At 51.3% G+C, this 27,383-nt stretch overlaps 1 protein-coding gene across 4 annotated transcripts in view; it reads right to left on the reverse strand.

Moving 5' to 3' along the window:
* The window catches only part of NRP2 (neuropilin 2), a 114,004-nt gene that overhangs the window by 22,624 nt on the left and 63,997 nt on the right, over positions 1 to 27,383 (reverse strand). For 2 of the 4 annotated variants that reach the window (XM_082689134.1, XM_082689136.1), the window contains exons 11-15: positions 25,479 to 25,595; positions 22,451 to 22,591; positions 10,733 to 10,995; positions 9,077 to 9,173; positions 7,900 to 7,935 (exon numbers count right to left, since the gene is read on the reverse strand). In XM_082689134.1, coding sequence (XP_082545260.1) covers positions 7,900 to 7,935; positions 9,077 to 9,173; positions 10,733 to 10,995; positions 22,451 to 22,591; positions 25,479 to 25,595 — 654 coding nt within the window. The remainder of the gene's footprint in view (positions 1 to 7,899; positions 7,936 to 9,076; positions 9,174 to 10,732; positions 10,996 to 22,450; positions 22,592 to 25,478; positions 25,596 to 27,383) is intronic. The other 2 variants (XM_082689135.1, XM_082689137.1) reach the window with 1 other exon arrangement.

Consider the following 27,383-nt stretch of genomic DNA (forward strand, 5'->3'; position numbering starts at 1 on the left):
TGCATGCTTAACCTGTGAAAGCTTGCATCCCTCGTTGCTTACATCAACCGGTGGGAGCCACAAAGAAGCATCCTCTCTATCCTTGGGATTCCCCCGCCCAGGGAGAGCCACGGCTGGGAGGGGCTGCTGCCTTCTTCATCCATCCTTGGTCCTGTGCCGCGGGGGAGGGGGGGGGTGTCTCTCTGCTCAAGATGCAGCCCAGGTGGATTTATATTTCCATGCCTCCCCTGCCAGACCTGGAGCCCCTCAAGCAGATCTCACTCTCCCACTGAATTCTACCATCAAGGTGTGCACAAAAAAGGCCCTCTACAAACGCATGACTTTTGTAAGTCTAAGAAAGAAAGACTTTCTGAGAGGAGGACTCCTATGTGGGGGTCAGTGTCACCAAGTCCTCAGCCTGAACCCCAGAACGCCTCTCTTTGATTTGGGAAATGGCTAAGGGGTGGGTCAGACCTTCTGATGTCTTCTCAGAAGTGGGACAGAAATGAGAACATTTTGCTTAAAATATCTTTTGGAGCCTGCCCACCCTCTCAGCCTTTAACCCCTGGCTCCCCCAGTGGGAGGGCTCCCCTCATGCGAAGGTGTGGGGTCTGTCGGTGGGACCTCAGGAATGACCCAGTACTGGAAGAGCTTTGACGGGGATGGGTCACGCTATAGACACACCGGTGGCCGCATCGACAGCCCCACTCTCCCTTTTTCTACCTTGTCTTCTTCATGACCACCTGCTGTTTTTCCTTATTCCCAAATCACTTCTAATAATTTCACGACTGCAGCTGAGAAAGCTCCTTCACCCCCTCCCTTCCCCTCCTCCCCTCCCTTCTGTCAATCTTTATGACCATATTGAAAATTATGCGTAGAAACAGAAAGAGAAAGCAAGGCGCTGAAAACAGCTCCTTGAAATGGCCAGCTTGTGAGCCACAGTGAACTGGTGTCAACTCATTATTCAGGTCACCAAGAGTATCGGCTGCCTGGCAACCATCCTGCCGTTGGATTTTCACTGGGCTCAGAAGAATGCACGAGAAACAACAAAGTACGTGGGGACAGGCCAAGGTTCCCCAGTGCCAACCCCTTCTCCCCAAAGGGCATCCTGGGTTTGTCTCTGATTTCGATTTTGTGCCGAAGAGAGAGCCCTCCTCTAATGAGAGGGAAGGAAGGTGATTCGCCCACAGGGACTGACTCCCCGCCTGAAGCACCTGACCAGACCACAAAGGTAGGAGCACACATTTTTGTCCAGCGGAAAACAGTCTCAACTGTCCCACCTTCCCTCCAGATCACACCGTCTCGGGTTCGAAGGCTTGCTTTCCTTCCGCCCAAATGCTGGTTTCCGACATTGAATACACCCCCTGCCCCCAAGACTCAGAGTGCCAGGGCTAGGCCTTAATGCTCTTCCTAAAGTGGTTCTTGTGATAGAGACAATGTTGGGGCCCAGTGGGGAGGAGCTGGGGGCCCACTGGAGGAAGGGGCAATTCCTTCCAGTATGGGGATTACACAGTCGGTCGGAGCTAGACCTCTGGCCTGGGTTCTGCTCTGCTCCGGAAGACACGCTCCACTTTTGGTAGGAGACCCGCTTCCCCTTTCCTACCAATGCTCCCTCCCCCCAGATTATCAACATGAAGACAATTTTCAGGACAAAAGCCATTTTATGGACAGCGATGGATGTTTTCCTTGGACATTTGTTTGGAGAAATGAGAGAACATGCTACGGGACGAACTCACGTGTTTTTAGTGTTAAGGAAGTTAGAAAACAGAGAGGGTCCCTTTCACAATTCTCCCTCATCCCTCCCCAGGCGACTCTGGGTGGCCCGCAGCGGGAGCCAGAGTTTCTCAGAACCTTCTCCAGCTAAAGGGTCTCAGCTCGCACAGGCAGGGGGATCGCGGGTTTGGAGTCTGGTTTTGCGGCAGCCTCCGAGGGCTGTATACTAAGGCTCTGCTTGGCCAAAGAGAGGAAAGAAAGGTGATAGCTCGGTAGGGGTTAAATGTCCTGACAAAGCAGCATTCCAACGAATGTAGGACAGAGCGATGGATGGATGCATGCATGGAGGGGCGAACAGACGGGGGGGGGGGGGGGGGGGGCGTACCTGCAACAACATCTAGATTCCCAAATCCTCACTGGTACTTCACGCAACAGTTATCCTTGGAAAGTGCTAGAGATTTGTCTGGTTCCTACTGCACCTCTAGTGAAGTTGCAAAAAAGGTGTCCCATTCAGACAAATGTCACCCGTACCAGGTCCCCAGGTTGGTGAGGGGCTCTATTTCGGCCGCCCTTGTCCCCTCAGTCACATGGGGTGACTGGGCCATTGCTTTGCAACAAAGGGGCCTGGACTGGTCCCCCAACATAGGAGACAGAGTGCGGGTAAGACTTTAGCCTTGTCCAGAGCTGGCCAAGTGCTGACCTGAATGTTCCTTTTGATTGCACTAACTCTTCCCACTTACTCATAACACGCCCAACACTGGAACATGCTTTCAACTGCTAACTGTTTTTCATGAATTACCATCCTCTAATTCTCCACAAAGCTTTCTCATTGTGTGAGATAATGAGAAGCAGATACATAAACAGTCAGTAATGCCGAGTGTACTGGCGAGGTTGGGGAAGCTTCCATCTGCGGAAGTCCTAAGCCCCCTGGAGAGGAGGGGGCAACACAAAGGCAAAGAATTTGAATTGTGACAAAGAGTACATTCGAGGAAGCCATGCATAGGGGGAGACCAAGGTGGAAAAAGGACCCAGTAGGTAGTGCTCCTTCCATTCTTACTGTGCAGAACAGGGTTGATGGAATTAGGAACCACGGGGAAATGTGCCGGAAGAGGAGCCAGAGTGAGCGGTCGTTTGCTGGGGGCTGGGCGTGGGGCTGTGGGTCTCCCCCGGATCACCTTGCTTATTCCTCCCGACCCTCACATGGGACACCTGAGGATCGGAGAGGAAAGTGATTTTCCCCAGATTTCATCTGCAGGGAAATTGAGGGGGAGGACAGAAGAGCACATGGAGAGGGTGCGGAGTCCTTGGAGGAAGTTCACTGCGCTGACATATGTAGCAGGGTCAGGAGCAGAAGCACGTGCAGCGGAGCCCCAGCCTGTACGGGAACCCAGGGGTCCCATAACCTCTCTGGCCCATCGCTTAATTTTGTGGCCAAAGCCACCCTTATTACATAGTGTTTGTGGCTACTCGGATAGAGTCTCCCAGAGCCCAACACACTGAGTGTCTCTCCTACCGAAGAATTCCGCAGACCCCTGTCCTGAGCCCTGGGGCCGGGACAGAAGTAGTCCCCTCACTCTCTGTCCCGAACTTCCGCCCGAACCTGCCTGAGGACGGTCTCCGTCAAGTTCCCACTGAATCATGATAAAGCGAAAGCATCTCTCCAAGCTACGTTTACAGAATGTCCTCTGGACCTGGAGGAGTCACCCGGGTCTCCCAAAGAAACGTTCCAAAGGACACGGACGGTGAGGCATCCCTCTCCGAAGAAGGACAAAAAGGCTCAGTGATTAAGAACCACTCAGGCCCTGGCCTCTCTGCAGAGCCCTTTCTGTCCAGGCTCAAAATGAGGTGCTGGGGAAGGAGTATTTCAGATAAAAGGCTTGTTTCATTTGTGAGATTAAACAAACAAACAGAAAAGGGTTGTCTGCTCTAGAAGGGTTTACAGAAGGCAGTAGAAGAATCTGGTCACGCCAAGGGGATCTGTTTGGAAGAAGAATGCTAAAGTACAAAATTTCCCTGAGGAAGGACTCCTCGGTTTGCCTTCCGAGCGGTGCAGGGGGTCCTCGGGAGGCTTCCACGAGGCTAGCAGACACTGCACTGAGCGGGAGCATCTCTCCAAAATGCCTTGAATTCAGATCTGTGGCTGCCTGGAGTTTCAGACACTTCTCTTTGGTGGCACTCTCTCCTTGAGAGAGGAAAAGTCGGTGAAAAAAAAGTGGTTCTTCTCCCCTTAGAGAAACTGACGTTGGCAGCTGTTTGATGCCCGGCAAGCTTGCGGGGAGGGGCGCGTCAGGCCCCTCTGTGACAGGAGAGGCAGCTTGCACGAGCGAACCTCACAGAGAATGCCTCAGTGTCCCCTCAGGCAAGCAATGGCAGCCAAGCAGCGAGGCGGTTTACACACATCTGATCTCCATGCTTCCTTGCTCAGCAACACCTAGCCTTAATCTGGCAGCTGGAGATGTCAGGGGAGGGGGACGACGAGAAGGAATCACACACCACAGCTGCCTATCTGCAACCCTGGCAGCCTCTAGGAATGCTTCTCTGCCTTTCAACCCGCACCCCGTCTTGGAAGTGCTTCTAGGAGGGAAGAGCGGGGAAGCCAAGGAGAGTGGGAATTTGAGGCCAATCCCAGGTCCTGTGCCCTAGGATGGGGGGCACTACGTCAGCTGGCGATGCCTCTGGGGGGTGGTCGTGGGGAGTGAGGATGGGGGTAAAAGAGGAGAGATCGTGATGGAAATTGGCAGAGATGGACCAGTTGGCACCAAAGAAACAGAACCTAAAACCCGACACAAACCCCAGGCAGCTCTGTCGCTACCCCAGAACGGGTCTCTCGTAAGACGGCTCCCCTCTTTGCCCAGGAGCCACACTGAGATGTTCCCTTCCTCCTGGTTTCACCTGGAGGAAAAGGGAGCAGGACTGTGGAGAATGAAACCCGGAGGTGGGCCCTACGGCTCTCGGAACTGGTCTGAGACATAAACCCCAGACTCACAGTCATTAATAAGAGAAACTGATGTCCCTTTTAGCATCCATCAGTGGTAGACACACGGGTTCGGAATCCTTCACGATAACAACCGCCCATCCTGAGTACACCTGTGCCTGGGATTTCCACGGGTCTCTAACGGGGAGGGTACCAAACCCGGTCTCTCTGCTCCTGTGTTGTTCAACGTCCCCAGCCTCTAATGTGAATGAAACCTCTGGCTTCTACTGTGAGCGGCTAAGAACAGCCACCTGGTCAACAACCACAGAGCTCTGACCACGGGCTTGCCATATTTTTACTGGCTTTTTTATTCTTCTTTTTTCTCTCATTGAAAAAAGAAAGTACTGGTTAAGAGGAAATAATCCATCATCTTAATTATACCATTTTGGGGTTCTTTCTTTTTTTTTCTTTTCTTTTTCATTTGTTAAAGCTCAAATTTTAGAAAAAGATACATGAGGGATGGCACTATGTTTATAGCCGCTGCTTAAAAAAAAAAAGGGAAGACAAAAATGCACATCCAGGCTACATTGTTTAAAATGTGACTCATAACAACAACAAAAGTCTTCTTACAAATCACATGACAATGAAGCTTACTCACTCTCCAGCCTCCTTGTTCCTTCCCTACACATTCTCTTTTTCTCTAAGGCTTGTTTCTCATCGTTAGGGACTCACACCCTGGTTTACAATCAAAGTATACACACTAAGCAGAAAACACAAGGTGATTGGAATAAAAAGAAAATGTTTCATGGCAAGAAATGAGTAAGAGGCAGAGAATGAAAGACACTTTCAAATAGAAAAGATCAAGATACCCCTCATAAGACCCAGCCCAGAGGCCACTTTTATTGCGTTTCCTTAAAGATTTACCTAGTACACATCAGTCTCTCCTAAAGAATGAAATTGCTTCTGTCTCATGCTTAATTTATAATGGAAAAGAAAAACAACCTGGATTCAAAAAAAGCCGTGCTAACAATGTAACCGCCTATTGTTACTACTGTTACACCATCAACTTTCCACATCCTGCCTGCCCAAACCTGGTTTCTCTTTGTTTCCCTTTTTGAGTGAAAAGGCTGATTTCATCCCAGGACACCCACGTCCCACCAGGGCTGCCCTTGACCAGGAGAGGAACGCTGTGCCAGTCACCGACAAGGTTAGCAAAGGGTCACCCCGGATAGAAGGCTTTGCTTGAATTCAAAACACAGAGCTGCATGCTGAGGTCAAAGCGGCCTCGGCCCCACAGAAGGCGGGCCCTGAGTTCACCTGGCTACCGCCTCTGAGTTCCAAGTACAACTTGCCAATGTGATAGAAATTGCCTATTTTTAATTCCCCAATCCTGCCCTTGACTTCATGTTCCTCGGTCAAGTGTCTGCCCCTCAGGACTTGGTTTCCTGCTTCCAGAATGCTTGCTCTCTCCAGAGGCAATAGCCAGGGACCAGACGGTGCCACCGGGAGCTGCTTTTGCTTAACCCCCGAATCAGCCCACCGGGAGCCCGCCGGGGATGCTTACCTTCCAGTCACTAAGCCCCGTGTTTATTTTGGCTAAGTGAGCGCTGCGGCTCTGATGATATTTTATTTATATATTTTGTGCACGAGAACATGACTGGACTGTGAAGCCTCACGGTAAACACAGCCTCAAGGAGAGCACATGTGCCCTGCTTTGTTGATTCTCTTAAGAAGCAAAGCACTTAGCCCCTGTACTTGTCAGTCATGGACCGAGACATGCCGGCTCGCATGCGACAGTGTCTGTGCCACTCCTGGATGTCTTTGGCCAGCCTTCCCGGGGGGCTTGGAGTCTTAGTGAGCAGCCTTGACTGGCCCCACAGAGACATTACCTTGGGTCCTGGAATTCCAAGAACTTGAAAGCAACTGTGATCCAAGTGAGTCACTTCCGACTCAGCTGCCCTGCCCACACGCAGACCCGCATGAACAGAAATCTCACGCACCGAGAGCATCAGCCCACGCCCAGGAACACACTCCTTACTTTCCAGGATGCTGGGGGTGGGGCGGGGGGAGCAGGGGGGGCCGCTGGGGAGCCAAGGTGGGGGAGAAAGCAAGAACTCGTATTCTGTGTCAGTCTGTCACTCTCTTCCTAGCCACCCCCCCCCACCCCCCGGCTGTTGTGTTAGAGGGTGATGAGTGGAAAATTAGGCCCGATGATTTGGAGTCCAAAGCGCATCTAGGTGGCAAACCAGGAATTCATCTCTTTCTAACCAGGAGCTGGACAGATTAAGGAGAGTGAAGATAACGAGTCTAGACTGGAGATATAAAAATGACTTCCCTTATCTCTGGAATGCTGTCACCTCTGGGGTAAAGGCCAGCCCGGGCCAAGAGGGCACAGCAGGTCTGGCAACTGTTTGTATGAAAAACCCCAGGCGTCAGGTGAGGGGCAGTGTGGGCGTGTGGTCTGCCAGCCCGGCCAACAGAACTGAAGCCCTCGGACAGGCTTCTAGACACTCGGCACTGGCCCGCTGGGTGGGAACCGCACTGGTGCCAAGTCACTGGAGAGCAAGGAGGGCAGGAGGGGAACTACCACCCACGGCCGGACCGTGACGCCAGCATCCCTAGTTCTTCTCTCTCTGCTCTGCTCTTTACTAGGGAGACAATGTCCCGTTCTGGTTTTCACTCCTGTATTGAAATGCTCTAACTCCAGCCGGCAAATGTGCCTCCTTGTTCCCTTCACCGGACACCGGCTCCAGAATTCTGCAACTTTTTCTCCCCAGGATCATCGCTCCTCGTGTCTTTTCCCTAACGTTCTACCCTCGCCAAACTGCCCGCACTGTCCCTCCCTGCGGATTCATTGAGACTGCTGCCTTGGTGCCCTGCGGCTGGGAAGAAACCATCTTCAGGCGAAAATCAATCATTGCCACCTCATTTCACTTTTAATTTACTACTGATTTTTGTTGTTGTTCAGTCTCTCCCACAGCCTCTCCTTTCTCACCGCTCATGCATTTTCAGCCTCATTGCTCCCCGTTGGACAATGCAAGGCTGAAAGGTTTATCTGTAACCTATTTGTCTCTATTATAGGTTTCTAAACTTTAATTAAACAAGAGGCGGTAAAGATCTCAATCCTCTTTCCGGGAATCTACAGGTGTTGTTGGTGCCATCTAGTGGCGGGAAGGTGTGGCGTCTGTTTTCTCTTAAGAGATCTGTCAAGTTTGGAGGTGCCTCCCCCAACACCAAATTCACATCACATGGGTGGAAGAAAAAGACATGCAAAAAAAAAAATTTTTTTTTACCTTTAAAATTCTCACCTGCAAAAGCTGAGATGGGTTCTGGAGGAAAAAAAAAATATTGAGTTAGATAAGGGGTAGAAGTAATGGGGCAGGTTTAAGGTATAATGAAGATGATTTTTTGTAATACCCCATGGAAAGTGTCCCCATGTCTCCTCATGCTCGAGACCGTGTCTAGCACATCAGCATCCCAGGGGCTGGCGGGGTGGGGAGGGAGGAGGGGAGCCCTAAAGTTGCTTTGGAACAAAAAGGACTTTATAGAGCAATGGGTCTCTGAAGCATTGTAATCAGTCATTTACCACTGATTACTTTCTCGGAGCCTGGATTACACGTAGATGCCCAGGGCCTGAGGGGCTGGGGTGGTCCCAGCTGCTTCTGACATCATCGGGCACACACACATCCAGGACCCGTGTGCCAAGAGAAGCACTCAGTAAGGGATCCCAGTCACTCTGCCGAGTAAAGCAGGTCCCGTTCCTTCTCAGAATTCCCTCTTGCTTTTGGAAATGCCCATGGCGCGCATGGGAGACGGTGTCGGGATGGGCGGATGTGTGCATCCTCGGTGGGCTGTCTGCTCAGCACTTCTGTCCAAAGAGACAATCACGGTGTCCTTCCTGTGCTGGTCACTTGGCCTGCGGTGCTTAATCTTACAGCTCTGGGATCCGGGGCATTGAAGCTACTAGCTTCAAAGAAAACTAAAATTCTACCTCCCCTGCTGTCATTTCTCCTGCAATTCATTCATGTACAGGAGCAACGTGGGTAATCGTGTTATCAGTCTGATATAACATATGTACTATTTTAGCTCTCCAGTGAAGGCTTCCATTAAAAACATCAAACCCGTGCAGCATGTAATTCTGACTGGCAGCTGCTCTCATTCTCTAGCATTTTCTTTGCTAAAAGCTGGAGTCTGATGATGGGGTGTTGGCACCCTGAGTCTCTGTATACTTAATGCTTGTCTATTTCTGAATGGGAACAGGAGATAGAAGACTTCACCTCGTTTCACACCCCTCCCATCCCGAATGCAGCCTAAGACACAACGATATTCACAGCCCACCTCCTGCATGGACTGTAGCTGTTCTCCCACTGGGTTCTACTGGGTTTGAAAATGGCGTGTTGCCTCCTCTTGTATATCCCCGCCCCCGGTGTCTTATTTGGAAGAACCACAAAGAGACAAATATTCACGTACCCATACAGTTCTCCAGTGGGACATCAGTGCTTATCCGAATGTCGTCAATGGCAATTTCTCCTGAACGTCCTTTTCCTATGACTCCCTCAAACACAATCTAGAAGCCGGGAGAACAAGAGCCATGGTTAACCGAGCTCCCTGGTTCAAACCATGCAAAGATTTCCAATTTTCCGTTAAACGCAGCTTAAAGTGTGTGTTTGTGTGTGTGTGTGTGTGTGTGTGTGTGTGTGTGTGTGTGTTACTATACCTGGTACACACCTGTTGACCACATGGCTAGAGTACTTGAAATCTTAATTTAAAAAGAATCAAATGCATATCTAAAGCGATTAAAAATATATATAACAAGGTGTGGATATTGTTGTCCAGTAACTGGAAGGTACTGATTAAAAGGACCAGAATCAAGACATGTTTAAAGGAGAGTTGAAATGTCCCTAGCCATGTCTGAGTTTTTCTTCCCATAAATCTTTCAAAATGCCCAATCCAGGTATTTGGAAACTCAGAGGACATAACAGAGGGGAGTAAGGTGAGATACACGCTGTGATGGGTTTGGACTGCCTTTGGCATAATGTTGTCTTATACGTCCATTATTACAACGAGGAGGGAAAGGACTTTCTCCTTCACCAATACTTGCCTGAACACCTACTATGTGCCAGGAACAAGGACAGTTACAAAATCGAGCATCCGGACCCTCTGCCCAGGGAACCTTACCATCTGGCGGGGGAGACAAAAATGCAAACAGGTCCTTGCGATACAGCGCATTACGGTTTATAAATGGGAATGCAGGCGGGGTGGGGCGGAGCCCAGGACCCCTCACAACCTCCAGCGCGAGTGCAGGCTGCACACGGAAGGCCCTCGGCTCCGTGGTCTTCAATCATTCCTCACGCTCACCCTCCCCGGGTTCTCTCTGCAGACGAGCACATGTCCTCTGGCAAGCTGAGCGAGCAGTTGGCTGCCTCACCAGCCATCTGTTGCTGCTTCTCGTCTGGGGAGGAGCAGGTTAATGCCTTGGCTGGTTCTCAGTCACCTCTTCCACAGTGTGCCTACTCCTACCCAAGCCTCAGCCACAGCTGTGCAAACCCATCTGTGCCTCAGTCTTTCGCTCTGTGGGGCAGAGATAATAGAGCCCAGCTCCTGCAGCTTTGGGGAGAGGAACCCCTCGTTGAGGAGCCTTTCGGGTCTGTGGGCCACTGAGTGCAAACAGCGGCCGCCCCTTCTACGCGCCCACCTGCCCCAGGGTGGGTCTGGCAGGATTTTGTCCTCTCCTTGGAGCTGGTGGGGGCTCGGCAGGCTTCCTGCCTTGTATGTGGAGGCTGGTGTGTGTTTATTTCCCTGGCTTCTGGGTCCCTTTGTCAGGCTACCTGATAGCAATCGAAACTAAACTGGAGAGAAGAAACATTTGTTGGGAAGATTTCAGCAATATAAAAGGCAATAGGAGGAACAAAGAACCAAGTCTGGGTGTAGAGATAGGCACATTTTGAATAACAAATAAGAGTGTCATTTAGTTGCCATGGCAATGTGAGAAACACAATGAAAACAGCGGGGCTTAACCACGTTCCCTAATGATGAATGGGCACGGCCCTCGGAAATCTTGAAATCCGGATCGCAAAGATTCCCCTGGACCTCTGTACCTGCGCCCCCCGCCCATCACCACCCTACCTGATACTCCATGTCATAGCTGGGCAAGATGATCCGCCCGTGTTTCCACTCGTCGCCCTGGTCCTCGCGGATGACCCAGAGGAGCTTGCTCTCCTGGCTGGCCTCGCGCACCACCTGCAGCGCCACCCCGCGGCCGCCGGTGGCTTGGTACTGGAACTCCATGCACACGGGGCTTCGGGGCAGGTGCACCGGAGGGCTGATGAGCCGTGCATACTGGCCCTCTCTTCGGCCGTCGCTCTGCAGCCGTAAGAAATTCCTGTCATCTGGAGGAAAGAAACCCAGAGGGTCCCGGTGAACACTGGGGAGAGAGACCAGTTTGAGGCTGTGCCCTCCCGCCCCGGGAAAGCCAGAACCGGAGTTTGGGGGGTTGAAGTCTTGTTTATTCATGTCCTTGTTCTCCAGGCCCCGTGCTTCCTTCTCAAGGCTCTTTCCGAGCTTGGCTCAAAAGCGGCTTCCTTTTGAAGCCTCTTCGGGAGCCTTTATGTCGGGTTGGTCTTTCCTGCCCATTTCTCCATATCACTTTCTCTGTCTTGTCTGCAGATGGCACTTGGTGCGGTTGGCCTTCCGTCTTGGCTCGCAGTGTCTGTGTCTGTCTTCCCCCCCAGATTCGAAGACGCCAGACCCGCGTCTTATTCGCCATTGGCTCACCCAAAGGACCGATGCCGCCTAATGGACTAGATTATAAGGGGGCGAGGCGGCTGCGAGACGGGCGGAAGATCCCGGCCGGGCAGCTTGTGCTTCAAGCCCTTGTCGTCTTGGCTGGGCACTGTCCAGACGGAAGACATTTAAAACCGTCTGTCTCCACCCCTGCCACTAGGAGGTCCCTGGGCTCTAGTGACTGTCAGAAGCCAGCATCAACCTGAAGCGGAAGAAGGGATGCTGGCTGCGGTGGGGTGGGGGGAAAGCCAGGGTGGCCGGACGCCCTACTTCCTTCCCTGTCTGGGCCAAGGAGGCCAGAACTGGCCCTTTTCAGAAAGCCCGGCAAACAGAGCTCCGCCGAGAACGGGCGCGGGCATCATCACTAACGAAGGCTATGTGTTTCATAGGCAATATACACCGGGCCGGATCAAGGTCTCACACCCCCGGTGCTGCGAGGATGGGCCTTTTGGCGGATTACTTTGTAAATACATCAGACACTGCGCAGACGACGGAGGTCTTGTTGCCATTTGCAGACCGCGTCCCCTGCAGACCGGGCTATGGGAGCCTGCCCCTGCAAACCCAACAGGCACAGGAGCATTCCGGCCTCTTGTGCAGAACACAGGGAGGCGTTTGACGATCTCACCTCCTCCTTTGGTCCCGAAACCTCCTAGGCTGAACTCTTCTACCAAGGTGGTGGGGGCACATTCACACCACATAGCCAGCCCCTCAAACACTTTAGAATCCCCTTAATCTGAGAGGTGTGCACCCAGCTTTCTTATTCACCAGGGACTGTGAACATCCTGGGCTGTTAGGGGAGAACTTGTTAGGCAAGGACTCTAGAGCCCTGAATCAACAGGGTTATTCTCTAGACCAGTGGTTCGCTGTTGCCACTCCAGCGGACATCATTGTTCGAGCAAGAAGGAACATGTCACAGTCCTCCCATCACTGGCCCCCAAACCGCTCCTTCCTTCCTTCCTGCCCACAGCCCATCTCTCTCCTTCCTGCCTGCCCCCCCGCCAAGCCTCTCCAGTTAGATTCCCTAGAATTACTGCACCAAAAGCTACCCTCCCTTGCAGTCAAATCGGACCAGTTCAGGATGCATAGTTGGGATTTCGGTTTGTCTCCTTAACCATCCAGAACCACATGTCTAATACCCCAGCACAGGAGAGCCCTTCAAGGCCAGAGTCAGCGCAGATAACTAGGCAGCGGTCCACAGCAGAAATCTCGAAGGTGGTGATCTGCCAAGGGAGGAGACATGGGGGCCGCAACCAGACAGCTCCAAGATCTTCCAAACCTACGCCTTCTCCTATCAGATCCTATTACTACCGTTATTAATGATAATAATTACACGTCATATTTGCAGAATGCTCTGCAGGTTTCCAAAGCACATTCAAGAGCATCGTTTCGTCTAATTCTTCCCAAATGCCTTTGAGAGCCCTATCTTCTGAATGTTATTTGCACAAGACGGAGAGACGGAGGTCAGTAAAGTTCAAGGGGCTCATCCAACGTGGAGAGGGCAGTCAGGTGCACAGCCGGACCTGACGTCGGGTTTTCCGCCTCCCGGAAGTGGGGTCTTCACTTCAGCTATGCCCAGGTGCCCGCCCAGCGTGTGGGCAATCGGTCCCTGTTTATTCAAGGCAAACTGGGTGCCACCCCCGACACCTGCCCCCGCTTTCACGTCTCCTTCCTGCCACCCCCCCCCACCCCTTACCAACTCCACCTCTCCCACCTCTTTGGGCAATTCTTCTCCTACCCATTCTGGCACATTCCAGCACATTCCGCCTCTTTCCTCTCCACAACTCAAGCATTTACCGACTGCACCACTGATCATGCCTTATTTTTAAAAAGATTGAGGCCATTTCTCATGCGTTTCAGCAGGTAACCACCCACGGCCCTGCACTGTAATTTAACCGTTTCGTGGGTGCCTTTCCCATGGCTCCAGATAGATGACAGAATCCCAGGCTTACGCATCTAAGGGTTAATACTCTGCTGCTTCTCCCTGTATATGTCACAACTCAAGGAAATTTTGATCCCACCGATGAATGACTGGCAAACCCATGGATGAAGGAACGATATGAGGCTCGATATTCTCTCAAGACCCACGAACAGAGGGAGAGTCAGCTAGCCTCTGGTAATCCCAGATTCAGATAATCTCTTCACAATTCCCTCCCACCGTCCTGAACCAACAGCCCTTTCAAAGGTGAGGTGAGCTGATAATAACAGGGTGACCTGGGGACACACGTGGGGCCACCAGTGAGAACCCCCATCCCCCCCCCGATGCTCCCGTGCTCCAGTAATTTCCAAGCCCTGACTGCTTTCACCTCAGATCGAAAGGAAACCAGATTTCAGAGACTTATTATTCAGCCTTCTTCCTTCACAGTTTCACAAATAAGACCCACTTGCTGCTTGAAAATTGCTTGGCAGAAATACTGTCACTTGTGTGAATTTACATTCTTAAGCGGCAGGGGATTCTTAGCATAATGGTTAGAATTTAGTAAGTAGAATGTGTGTGGAGGTGGAGAGAGCCGCGCTGGCTGGATCTTATCCGGGTCTGTTCCGTTTAATCATCCTGTGGCTAAAACTTCGGGCCCCATCAGGCCAGAGGTCTCCCAGGCTGCTGCACCCAGACCCCAGCCGGCCCCCTTCTTGCCCCACCCCTGCTCTCGCTCTCCCAATAAGATCATAATCGCTCCACATGATTTAAAGGACCCCAGGAAGACCAGGGAGTTAATGCTGGTGGCGTGCTAAGCACGAGCAGCTGAAGGATCATAAGTCAGTGCTGACATCCAAGCTAATCCACTAGTTTGCAGAATCTCAAGACAAGCGGGCCTCTGAATTTCACTCAGTTAAATCATTTGTGCCCCACTTGTCTGCTAAGTGCTAGGAGCTCGAGGGAAGAAAGATGATATGTAAATTTAAGGAATTAGCAGTAGACATCAGTCAGAGGGACGCTGAGCCGCAAAACCTCCCTGCTTGTCGCCGAGAGGGGCCTGATTGGAGGCAGGACGTAGGGAGGAATGGCTCTGACCAAGCAGGGCCCCCAGGGAGGGACCGGAAACGCGGGGGCAAGAGTACTGGTGTTGGCTGAGCGCCTCCTGTGGGCCAGCGTTGGCACCAGAAGCGCCGCCTGCTTTCTCTTCCGTGATCGTCCCTGGGAAATCTAGGTCGGGGAAGCAAGCACTGCTTTCTCTGATTTTACTGGAGAGGAAACGGAGGTGGAGGTGCGGAGGCTTGAAGCCATGTGTCTCAGACGGCGGCTAGGGAGCGAACGGCACCCAAGTAAGGAGGATTGCTAAGAGTGTGGCCGCTCATCTGGGCTGGACCCCTTGTCTGATGCTCACCCATCATTTAAAGCCTCAGTTTCCCCCGTCTGTAAAATGGGTATAATAAGAACATTGCTGGAGAGGGCTGTGAGGAGAAGGAGATGGAACAGGCCATGCTAAATGCTTGACACAGTAACTGGGACAGAGTAAGTGCTCATTAAAACCTCTGGTCTTTATTACTACTACTACTATCGCTACACACACTGACTTCTATGCTTGCCTTTGGTTTTTTTTGTTTTTGTTTTGTTTGTTTTGTTTTGTTTTTAAAGAAAAGAAAAAGGGTCAAAAAAGCACCAGTCACCTGGGAAGACAAGTCCTAGACTAAGGAGGAAGTATGGTTTGGCTGGAGGTCAGTGAAGACGCTCCAACCCCTGCAACCAGCCAGCTCCCACTTGTGCATAATGCACTGTTGACCACATGTATTTCCTACCGCTATATAGTAGATGAAATAAAATACAACATGATTCTGGAATGAGAGTGGGACCTCAAGAGACCATTTAGATCAGGTCAGCCCGGCTGCCCAGAGGAACCACGCTGAAAATGTCCCCAGAACAGCTGTCCACCCTCTGCTTTCAATCCTCCAGAGAAGAAGTTTCCATAGGTCACATCGGCAATGTGTTTTCTGGGTCACAACCCTAACTGTCAGGAACTTCTTAAATTCAGTTTTAAGTTTTCCTGCTGTCATTGAGACACACGTCCTCCGTCTATCCCTGATGGAGCACAGCCAATTTCTGTCCTCTGACTTGGAAACATTTTTCACTAGTGAAGAATTCAGACCCTGGGTCTTCATTTTCTCAGGAAACTCAATGCTTGCCTCTTTAAATGCCCACACTGGGGGGGGCTTTAGTTATGGGGGTAGGTCTATACTAATGCTCCTCTAAGCTAAGTGCTTCCATTCTTTGAAGTCATGGCACCCATATATGTGCTGTGAGTGAAGTCCGTTCCCGTAGAACATTCTAGTTTATGGCCTACCACTGCTGAACACAGAGGAAGTTGTAAGCACGCAATGGCTGCTGATTACTTGATCAACTAACGGGCTGCGATGGCACAGGTGGGCCCCTGTCCACTGACTTGGACTTCAGGGAAAAAGCCCTCTGGGTTGTTAAGAGGTCCCCAAACATGACAATTGACCAGCTAAGAACCAGCTCGCCTGTTGGAGACTGTCTTCTTATACTCATAGCTGATGGCAGTGATGCCGGCCATGGAGAGCTTCCAACAAAAAGACAATAGGAAGGAAATACGTTTAGTTGCTGAAAGAGAATGAAGAACTAATGTCCCAGAGATACAATCCCTCTCCTCCTGGACCTGATGTATTTGGGAGGCATTTTGCTAGGTTTTGACTCAAAACATCTGTCGTTGCCCATGACACAGGAAAAATAATCATATGGGAACTAACAATAGGAGTTCAAAAGGGCAGCGGGGACGTGCAGAGGACAGGGCCGTTTAGCCATTTTAACCTGCCGCTGTCTCTAGAAAGGATCTCCTGATGTCTTACCTGGCGATTTATGGCCGCATCTGGCTTCAGCTGTAGCAGTGCTGTGTGAGCACGTGACTGTTCGGCCCAACAACATGGACTCGGCCGTGTGCACACCTTACCAAACCCTGAAGTAAATCACCAGCCCGATCATCCTGGCTATCGCAAAGCCAAACGCACCATCTGTCTGACACACACATCTCCTGGCTAGCATCTTGCCCTCCTACTAGAACAACCATCTGAGAGAATATTTAGTGCTGCAGGAGATGTAATCTCTTTGTATAGGTCATGCTTAAAACATGAGTCAGCCCCTCGGCTGGCCTCCCAAGGTCAGTCTATCTCTGCTAAGGTCCTCAAATTAACAACCTGTTAAGGGAAACATTGACTTTGGATGAACTCAGCAGGATGTTCTCAGGGTTTACAATTGACCGTTTTGTGGATGTTTGAGGTGTCAGGTCTGGTCTTTGCAGGAGTCTTCCCAGAGCTGGCTTTTTTTTTTTTAACTTATTTTTTTTAATTTTTTTGTGTGTCCACTTTCATGAAGGTTTTGCAGTGGTGGCAGTCTTGTCATCATTCTGCCCTTTCATTATCAATCTGCACACTGCCGGGGAACTCAGCCAATCAGGACTTTCAGAAAAAAAGGAAACAAAGCCGATGAACACAGAGGAAGGAAAAATAAAATAATAGGCAAATAGGGAGGGAGGCAAACTGTAAGAGACTCTGAACTACCGGGAACAAACTGATGGTTGCCGGAAGGGAGGTGGGGGGATGGGGCAGCTGAGTGACAGGCGTTAAGGAGGGCACTTGAAATGGGGTGTCCCGTGCAACTGATGAATCACCTACTTCTACCTCGGAAACTAATAGTACACCGTGTGTTAATTAAATTGAATTCAAATTAAAAAAAATCAAAAAAGGAATAATAGCTTCTCTTCACTGCTGTCTTTCCATAAAGTCAGAGATATTTGCCTTCCTATTTTCCTTAAAAAAGGGCCTCTGTGCTTCTCTTTTCCAGCTGAAGGTGTTCTTTGAATGTCGGCTTTCCTGTAGCCAAGCTGCTCCTGGTCTTTAATTGCCTCCCACAGTCTGAGCCCCAGAAGGTCTCGTCTGTGTATGAGCAGTGGCTCTGCCCGCTCCAAGCCACCTCATCCTCTTTCCAACGGCAACTCAAGCTAATGCCAACGCAGAGTCCGGATCCTTTGCTGCCTACGGGGGAGGTCTTTTGAGTTCAGAGAATTTGCTTTTTCATTCAGAGTCATAACTAGCTCCCTGCCAAATAACAAGCCTATCGTGAGCAAGTTCACTCCTCAGTTCTCCTCTGTCATTTCTCTGCAACCATCTACCTCCCCTGACCCCCACCACACACACACACACACACACACACACACACACACACAGTCTCAGGAACCTGTGCCCCTGTGAATCACAGTTCTGGTCCTCTACTCCCATGGAGTTTATAAATGGCCCAATGTGCATCACAACAGCCCTGCCATAACGTTAATAACTCTCCCACTGACATCTGGGGGAATAGCGACCCTTAGCAAAATTCCAGTATTTCAGAACATTGTATTCTTAGTCTGTCTTGAGCTTGTTTCTGAATCCAGAGTAAAGGTTTTGCTTTCTCAAGCCAATAAACACAGAAGTGCTGAGCTGCCAAAGCTCTGTTTTTTTGTAATGGTGGACTGATCCAAACAGGCACTGCCTGCTTTATTTTTTAATTATTTATTTATTATTTATTTATTTAATTTTAAGGAGGTTCCAAGCCCAATGTGGGGCATGAACCCACAACACAGACACAACAGACCACGTGTTGCTTTATCTGTAGGCAGAGCCGGCCGGCACCCTGCCCGTTTCCTGTATTTCACGTCCACCATTTGGAGTGATTGAAGTGAAGGAATCCTGTCACCGTACTTCATGAGGTCAACGAACGTGTAAGAGAGCACACATGTAGGGAGCCCACACACTTGAGGATTCTGAAGCGGACCTGCCATGGTGCGCTCTTTCTCTAGTCTTCTTGTCTCAATCCTGATAATAATGATAATAATAGTAACCATAACTATTACTGTTACTACGACTACTATTATTACTATTATTGATATTACTTAGTCTTTACTTTCTTTTGGTCAGATGAAAGAGCTCCTACCCCGCCTAACGCTATGCTACTTGCTTCCCTTACTGTGGTGGCTCACTGAGGTTGAATGACCCGATGACAAAAGTAGCCACACCGGACACTCCCACCAAGGGACCCCAGAGAAGGCACACCCACCTAATCACTTGCTTCTTGGTTTCCACTGCCATCGGCCCCTCTGTGGGGAAGCAGCATCAGCAAGGACCCCAGAGATCACGCACACCTCAATGCTAAAAGACGTCTACGCAGTCTGACCAAGACAATCCTGTGCTGATGACCCTGGTCTACAACGGTGCTGTCTGACACATCATGGCCACCAAGCCCCTGAAATGAGGAACTAAAATTATAGCTCTATTTGATTGTAATTAAGTAAAATGAAAAGAGCTAGCGGCTACCACATTAAACATGCTCTAGACACACAGACTCACCACGGCATCTCAGAGTTTTTACCTTGTCCCTGAAATATGTGAATCTGATCATCCTCAAAACTGGGTTTACGACCATCGCACTTGAGACTGTCTCTGGAAAATACTACAGTTCCCACAAGGGAAGACATTTTCTGTGAGGCTGTAGCTGCACAGAAAAGGCACAGCGGCTTCTCAGAGGACTTGGGTCTGGCTCTTCTGCAATCACCAGGGGTTACTGAATTCAGGACAGAGTTCCCAGGGGCGGGTGTGAGCGCACTCCTGGCTTCTAAGCCACAAGCAAAGAGCTAAAAGAAGGGATTCTGAGTGGCTTGAAAGACTATCTTGAAAAACAAAAACAGTGGCAAGAAACCAGTGGGTGTCTTGTCAGCCTTAAGCAACTCTCCCCATTGGCCAAAAGAACAGAACTAATTGCTGACTTGAAAGGAAAAAAAAAAAAAAAGACAAAACAAAACATGAGAAAAGAACTAAATCAGAAAATATCTGAGGAATGTAAGTTGTTTCCACAGACACTTCCAAGCAAATAGGCTGTGTAGGGTATTTCAACATGGCTCTTCTGCTGTGCTCCCCCCACCCCCGGCTCTCCCGATGCCCTCCACGCTCCATGGAGACACCGCCTTTCCTACAGGCAATTACTTTTGCTTGGCTATCCCGTAAGGGGGTGAAACATATGGCGCACTTCTCTTAAAGAGTGTCTCCTCTTTGTGGAGTGTCGAAGTGTGGGGGACACAGGGCTTTTGGCTTTGACTGGGAAGGTCCAGCATCTGCCTGCCCCTGATCAGGCACAGCTGTTTCCTCTCTCCTGACTGCTCCCCTCAGGCAACCCCCCCTTTCTTTTAAAGAAAGGACCACCCTGAACAGAAAGGGCTTTCTATCCTCCCCTGCTAAAAGCCCCCTATTGAGCTTTGCCAGGAGAAGGAAAGCGGCAAATACAGCAAGTGACTTTTTAAAATCATCAGAGGCTGGAAGGAAGGGTTCCGAAACCAACAGTACGAATTGTGTTTTCTGGAAACAGGTGACAAGGGCCACTTTTTCAAATTTCAGGGATTCCTCTGGAAGAGGAAAATAATTATCTTCCTCCTCAGCATCTTCAGGGAGAAACAGCATTCGATGGCGCAGTTCCGTATGGCTCTCATTTTCTCTCTGTCCCCATCCAGCCAGCCCCCGGCTGGAACTCTGCCCGCTCCGCGAGCTTGCTCTGGAAAGCCCTCCCAAACCGCAGGGTGTCATGAATCAGCTGGAGTGAGGACAAGAGCTAGAATTTCCAGCCGGTAGCCAGGGCGGCGGGAGGGCCACTCAGGTGAGGGCGAGGCCTGCGCTAGGGGGCGGCGGGGGCGAACGGGCAGCGGGGCCGAGGTGAAGGCCGGGCTCACATGGACAGGGATGGGAGCTCTCTGGGGAGTGTCAGCGGCTCACTGGTGGCCTTGTAGCCCGGACAGGGCCGGCCTCTGAGAGAAAATCTGCTCAGGAGAGTGTGAGGGAGAAGGCCAAATTTTTAGGGAGAACCTGAGTAAGAGCCAGTAACCCTCCCCATGCTGTCGTCTCAATCCCTTCATTCAAAGTATCTCCGCCGAGCTGCCTCCTCAGACCCCCCTCACGCAATGCACAGGAGCGTGCATGACACTTCTGGTACACACCTCAGTCACACTCAACCACACACACACACACACAAACACACTCAGAGGTTCCCATGGAAAACACTTACACAAACACACATATATGTACACCCATATATGTACACATATATGGGTGTACATAATGTGCGTTCCCATGGAAACATGTACACACACACACACACACACACTCAGAGGTTCCCATGGAAAACATGTACACACACACACATAAACGCACACATATTCACTGACACATGTGCACACACACACACAGAACCCACAAACACCTTGAGAAAGAAACACCTACGCTAATGTAGACACACACACACCCGTAACCCCACACACTAGGCCTATACACGCGGACGCACACCCCGCACACCTTCTTTAGGTTCGGATACAAAGTGGAGGTTGGGAAAAACAACCAATTAATTGGGGCAGGTCTCAAAGGAGAGGAAATGAAATGAAAAATCCAGGCTGGGTTATAAAAATAAGTATTTTTTTTTCCAACGTGCAGGAGGCTCATTATATTAATTAAACATTATTGCAGTGAACGAGAGGGGGGAGGGTGATTAAGGCTGGGATGAGGGTAAGTGTTCTCTCCTGTTGCCCGAGGCCACGGTGATCTTCAGATATTAATCTCTCTGAGCACTCAAATGCTGAAGAGATAAACACTTGAAATATGAAAATGTTTTTCTCCAGAGCAGACGCTGTGACCCTCCAGGAAAGCAAGTGCAGGCTGTGTCAGGAGGCCGGCCCGCAAAGCTCTCTTGGCATCTGTCCCACTGCCATCCCCTGGGGGGCAGGGGACACCCCCAGTCCCTGGGGTTGAGGGGCAACAGAGCAGCTCCGGGGAACCCTGCAGAAGGGGGGGCTCATCCCCCTTTTATTCTCTAGTGAGGCAACATCTGATTGACTAATTCCCAGAATGGACCCCTTTCCTCTCCAATGCTTATGGGGTTCCGGGGTCCAGGCCAGGGGTGCAAAAAAGGAAAACCTAATGCGCGGTGCTAGAGCCAACGTGCGCTGGCTTGCGAGAGCCGGCTGCTAAATTTTCTGGAATTTTATGAGGCCCGTTGTGAAGCACAGTCATTATTAAACATTAAATGACACAAAGTTACCATTAAATAAGTTACATTAAAAACGAGAGGTCATAAATCCTCAAAACTCAGCACTTGCTCAGGATTTGAATCCACCTTGCCAGTCTCTATGCTTCTGAGGTCACTCCCAGCTCTCGGAGCTGTCTGACGGCCGAAAACCATCTAATGGTCTTCATACACCCACCTCTGCCTCTGCTCCCGTCCCAGCGGTAGCTTAATCACAGGGGGACAGTGATGCCCCTGAAAGTGGCAAACATGACAGGCTGGGTTTCTCTTTCTCTCCCATCCCCGGAGAGCTGGGGGTTCAGCGCGGACCAGAACCTGCTCTAAACACACGCTGCGGTGGAGAGAGGACCGGCCTCTTGCTTCCGCAGGCTGAGGAGGGCTCAAGGCAAGCCCCTCTCCATCAGCAGTGTCCACAGAGGCTGCCCAGACCTGGCACTTAAGAAGGGCAGCTGAGCAATACGTCAAGGGCTGTCTTCTAGCAACACTCTTCCAGAAGCCGTGTGCCAGGTGGCTCTGCTAGACCCCACGGGCGCGGCAGCATTTTGGACCCTCAGCTTGGTTCGCTACCGACGGGATGACCCTCTGCGAGAAGTACCCGTCGGGCTGCAGGCCAGTGGTCTCCTAAGGAGGCATTTTAGGAAGAGCGGCCAGCCTGGAGTCGACAACAGGCCCTGTGGCTCGGCCCAGAGTGTTTAGCTATGGTGACAAGGGGATGCTGACTCATCCTGTCTCCTGAAGCCTCCCAACTGCTTCCTTTCTGCCTTTCCTTTCTTTCCTCTTGGCCTCTCGTGCTCCCTCCCGGCTTCCGGGCTGCACCGTTAATCCCAAGACAGGGCTAGGAACCACGACCACGCTGTTTCGTAGGGTGACGCTGTGAGCAGACTGGTGGTTTGTGGGCGCAGAGAGAGGACTGCCTTGTGGTGGGAAGTTATGATGCTTGTCAGGGAACCAGGGGCCAGGAGCCCTGCAGCGGGCTGGCCTTAACCCTTTCCACTCTGGACCTGCCATCGGCTTACCTGGAAACGTCCGGTCGTTTGGGCTGGAGCTGCCGGGCCAGGTGCTTCTGAGCCACTTGGCGTGGTCGTACATCCAACCACAGGGCTCCTCGGGGAAATCAAAGTTGCAGTTGAATCCCGAAGGGAGCTGCAGATCTTTGTCTGAAAGTGGGGGGAAATAACCCAAAGAAGGCAAATGAAACGGGTTCGGACGACAGCCACAGTGGTGCTATTGAGAACCCTGGCAAGGCCTAAGCGAAGTGGCTCCCTTTGCTTATTCATTTAACTCATCTTGGCGATCGTTGGCTTTCGGGTCAGCCTTTGGTCTCATCCTTCCCAGGCATGAAAGCCAAGTCTGCCAGTGGTTCCCATAGTAAGCAATTATAAATGAGGCCACCAAATGGCTTCAGGCTCTCTCCAGGCTCTTCTGTCCACCTCAGAGAGCAGACAAATGGGAAAATGGCTGTTCCCTGAGTGCCAGAGAAGAATGTCTCCCCAGTGCCTCAGTGCAAGGCCGGCTCCTGCCAACCGGGCTCTCACAAGGGATGGGGAGGCCCATTAGCATCCAGAGAGGCTGATGTGCCGGGCAGGTGCTGGGCCAGGGAGGAGAGAGTGAGCTCCAAAACAAGGAAGGCTTGTTTGTGCCCCTTCACCTCCTGGGATAGGTCTTTTGTTCCGCGACACGAGGTCGGCTCGGCATCCCTGTGGGACAGCACTGCCAGGTGGGCGATTTGGCACGGCAGGGCAACGCGAGGGGCCAGAGCAGCCGGCCGCCTGGCTCAGCACCGACCAGGAGAAAAGAATAATTCTGCATGGCACCGAGTGCCCGCGGGCCAAGATCCCAGGGGCAGCAGCGAACGCCTTCCTCATGGAAATGTCAGAAGGGCCCGCACCATGGCTCGCGCCTTCCGCTTGGTTGTTCACCTGTCTAAGCTGGGGGACTGAACCCAGAGACCTTCTTCGGAGGCTCCACTGAGCTCTAAAAACCCAGTAGGAGCTGGTGCCAAAGATGGGATGAAGTAGGGACGGGTGTGGAGGTGGGGGAAAGAGGAAACGGGAATCCAAATTTGGAAGCGTGCCCGCAGCGGCCTCAGAGACCGCGGAAAAGTGCTGGCCAGTGCTAGTAGCGGGGAGGAAGTGGGGTCTTTGGCCTTCTCACTTCCCTTCTCAGGGTTCCCAGAGAGGAATTTCCGTGGGGAAGGTCTAGAATGCAGGTTAGGAAATCTAAAGGGAACAACAGACTGGTGGAAACAAATGGCTCACACCATGGGGGCGAGGGGAAGGGCAGCGCCGGCCGCAGAGGCAGACTGCCACCGGGCCCTGGCTGTGCCTCCCCTTCCCCAGAGAGAGCATTTCATGTTTGCCCGCCCTTGGCCAACGTCAGCTCGAGTCCAGAAGAAACACATGGAATCTATTACAGAAGCATCAACCTGTGGCTTGGAAAAGTCGGCCCTTAGTCCTAACCCCCCCTTCTCCCGCCAATTTCTGAATTTCTATTTTTCCGTTAAAAAATATGGAGTAATTCAATATACCATAATTCCTCTCTCATGTTTACACTCAGACTCTATCTCAGAAACCAAATTCCACAAAGAAACCTTTTGGAAAAAAAAAAAAAAAGTTGGGAGGAACCACCCAAGAAACCTCAAAGGAAACAAACCACTATAAATGGGAAAATTACATTAAACTTCTGAAAGTTTACAGCAGAACTCTTAAATTTTCCTCTGGATTACCATTTAGATAGAACCCCCTCCTCCTGCCCTCCACCGGGCTAACTCTGCTAATCCCATACCATATATTAACTCCGCGTGCATTCCACCGTGAGCTCGCGAACTATCTTAAACGCGTCTTGGAAGATTCTCCAAGTCTCCTTCTCCTCTTCATAAAACAAAAACCAAGTTCATTAAAATGTCAGAATCCTGTATTCAACTAACCCTGACCAACAGTGTCCCCCTCACCCACACAATATACAAAAGAACATTCCTAAAAGCATATGCATTAAATTATCGTTTTTCAGTCACACGACTTGAGCGTTTATTTTTGGCTTCCCTCCCATTCTCCTCTGTCGCCATTTTCTGGAGCTGGCCAGTCCGCCGGCGGAGTGGGTGGTGTCAGCGAGCCGCAGGTTCTCACAGGACTGTGCCATCTACCCACTGAGACGACGCTAAGCTGCGTCTCCTCCAAGTCTCTCTAAGTCTCCCCAAGTCTCTCCACCAATCTTCCCTCGTGTTGTCTAATGAACGTTTAATAAGGATCAGTAATTTACTGTAAGTGGAGACTGTCAAGCCTTAAATTCTAGCCAAAAATGCCAGGTGTTCCAAAATCTGCGGTTTGCTAGGAATGTCCTCCTACTTGGTGAGGTGACGTACTTTCGGGCTCTGCCGATTGTTTTTATCTTACTCAGATGCGCTCAGAAGATGAAGGGAAGGTGACACAGAGCTCCCTGTGAAGAGGCTGATTCAGAACGAGGGGACCCAGGGATCTCAAAGAAGGGTTGAGGTGCCTTTGCACCTCCCTGCCTTTGTCACTGACCTGTGCTCACCTCCCAGGAAGGAGGGGATGGGCCATTTTCTGGAGCCATGACTAGTACATGTTCTCAACCAGCAGTGGGCAAAGACCCCGAGAAATGTGGTCACAGCATGGTTACCTGCTGAGTTAACCTGGATTGCCACGCTCCCTGGGCCTAGTCATCCGGATGACTGCCAGACCTTCACCGGACTGTACAGTGGAGACACAGCTCAACCCAAAAAGGCTGAGGATTTTAATGATTCAAAGTGAAGGCTGAAAAGGAGACTTCGCAAACGAGGGGTCCTCTCCGGATGGGCACTTATCTCAGCTGATGACCAGCAGGTTCATGCCTAGAGGCCATCCTGGTTGGTTGTTCCAATAACTGAATGCTTCTAGATCGGTTGTAAACAGCCACTGCCTCAAGCCCCTGACTACCCGCACCTCCCTGACCTCTGATCGGGGGACAGCCAGGTCCCTGCCCCAGCCAAAGGCCAGCCTCCTCTGATGGTCAGCCCTGCACTATCCCGGACGAACGGGGACTCACCATCCTCAAAGCTGCAGTTCTCCCCACACTCTGTGGCCTCCTCCTCGATGGGGTATGGGGTGGTGGTCTCCTCGCTCTTCACAGTGGGTCCCAGGGTCTCTACTGTGGGCTTCGAGTCTGCGGAAAGGCAAAGAAAGGGGAAGTGAGTGCTGCACGCGGCAGCCTGCACTGAAACCCAGCAGAAGGAAGATGCCCCAAACGCTGTTTCCTTTCTAAGTGTAGGCTTTTAAAGGAGGAAGATGGACACACACACACACACACACACACACTCTCACACACATCCCTGGAGTCACCTCTGTGTGCTGTCAGTGAAGTCAAAAGCATTGCCCGAGTTGAAGGAAAATAGTCCCAAGCTACAGAACAGCCTCTACAGAGGCAGGGACACAAACTCATGTCCCTGCAGCAAACTCGACAGCAAAGGTCCTGGGGCCAGCACAGAAGGCCAGGTGGGACCGGGATGGATGCAGGTGAAGCTGACCCCAAGGCAGGCTAACCCGTGCTCTGGGTGTTCTGTTTAAGACAGAAGCGTGTGTGATGCACATGTGCGTACACCACACACCCCCCTCCTCTCCACCCCTCTCCCCCACGCACAGTGAGTGGTGCCCCTCCAACACAGTGAAAAACTCCCACTGCTTAATGAACTGAGCTTCCCGTGCACTGCCCCTTGGGGGGCTGCTGACGTGCCTTGCCGGCCGGTTCACCCTGCTCTTACGTGGAAGAGACGTTCTCTTTTCAGCCTTCCCTGACTCAGACAGCACTTTTTTGAACCAAAGCTAACTGACCTAGGGGGCCCACCTCTAACGAGATCATCAGAAGCGCAGCAGCCAAAGCCACAAGCGAAGCCAGACCCAGCTGGGGAGGTGCGACCCCAGCCATTGTGGTTCGTGTTTGCACAAAACTGCACAGAAAGGAATACGAACTCAAAGGGACTCAGACTCCAGTTGGTGGAAGTAATTGCGGCTGTGCCTTTAGGTCAGGGTGTGGCAGATTCAAATGCTTTCCGCATGCAAGCAGCTACTGTAAGCCAGGGGCCGCCGGGGCTGGGGAGAGTTCAGGGCCGGATTGAAGGTGGCAGAGGGCAGCTTGCGTGCCCTGATTCAAGGGAGGCCACCAAGACTGGCCCCAGCACACGAAAGGCCTGAGGGGAGGGGGCCCAAGGTGGCTGGCTCTTGCAAAAAAAAAACAAATTTTTTTTTTTCCCCAACACGAAGCCAATTCCTTTCCCATGGAAGAGCTCTAGGCTCGCCCATATCGGCAGCTTATTCAAAGTATGGTCCACAGGAGCTCGCCGCAGCACGGGGTCGGGCTACACGTGGCCGCAGGCAGGCAGTTCTGACCTGGGCTCAGGAGATGCCCTCGCCCGTCCCTTCATTTGTCGACTTGCTTCTGCCAGTCATTCATCCGGCAACTATTTATGAGATCAATGAAACGGTGGGGCCTCGCCCCTGGGTGGGGCCAGGAGAGGCTCCAGTACCTGGCGTCACGTCTGCGCCTGGGGGTGGGGTCTTCATCCCAGGGCTGCCCTCCAATGGGAGACTCCCCGGATAAGCTCTTGCATTGTTCCGCCCATTTCTATACATGTTCCTTTGCACTATTGTGCGTGGAGAGGCGCTTTGTCAGGCACACTTTGGGATGCCGTTTAATAAAGCCAGGAGCTGAAGGAAATGGCTAAATAACGTTGAAAAGCTTTTTCACGGTCGACTTCCCATCTTCCTGCTATTAAATACGACGCACATAACCTTTCATACTTTCCTTCGCCGTGTCTGCCTCTTGCTCACGGTAAATAGCAAATAACCTCGAAGCGTCCTAATTTGTAAGTTCAAATTTGTCACTGTGTCATAGAATCTCAAACTCAATTGTAAAGCAAACTGTGGGCAGCAAAGCAAGAAGTAATCATTTGGAACA

Source organism: Mustela nivalis (assembly GCF_964662115.1).
Source record: "Mustela nivalis genome assembly, chromosome: 11".
Taxonomy (NCBI): domain Eukaryota; kingdom Metazoa; phylum Chordata; class Mammalia; order Carnivora; family Mustelidae; genus Mustela; species Mustela nivalis.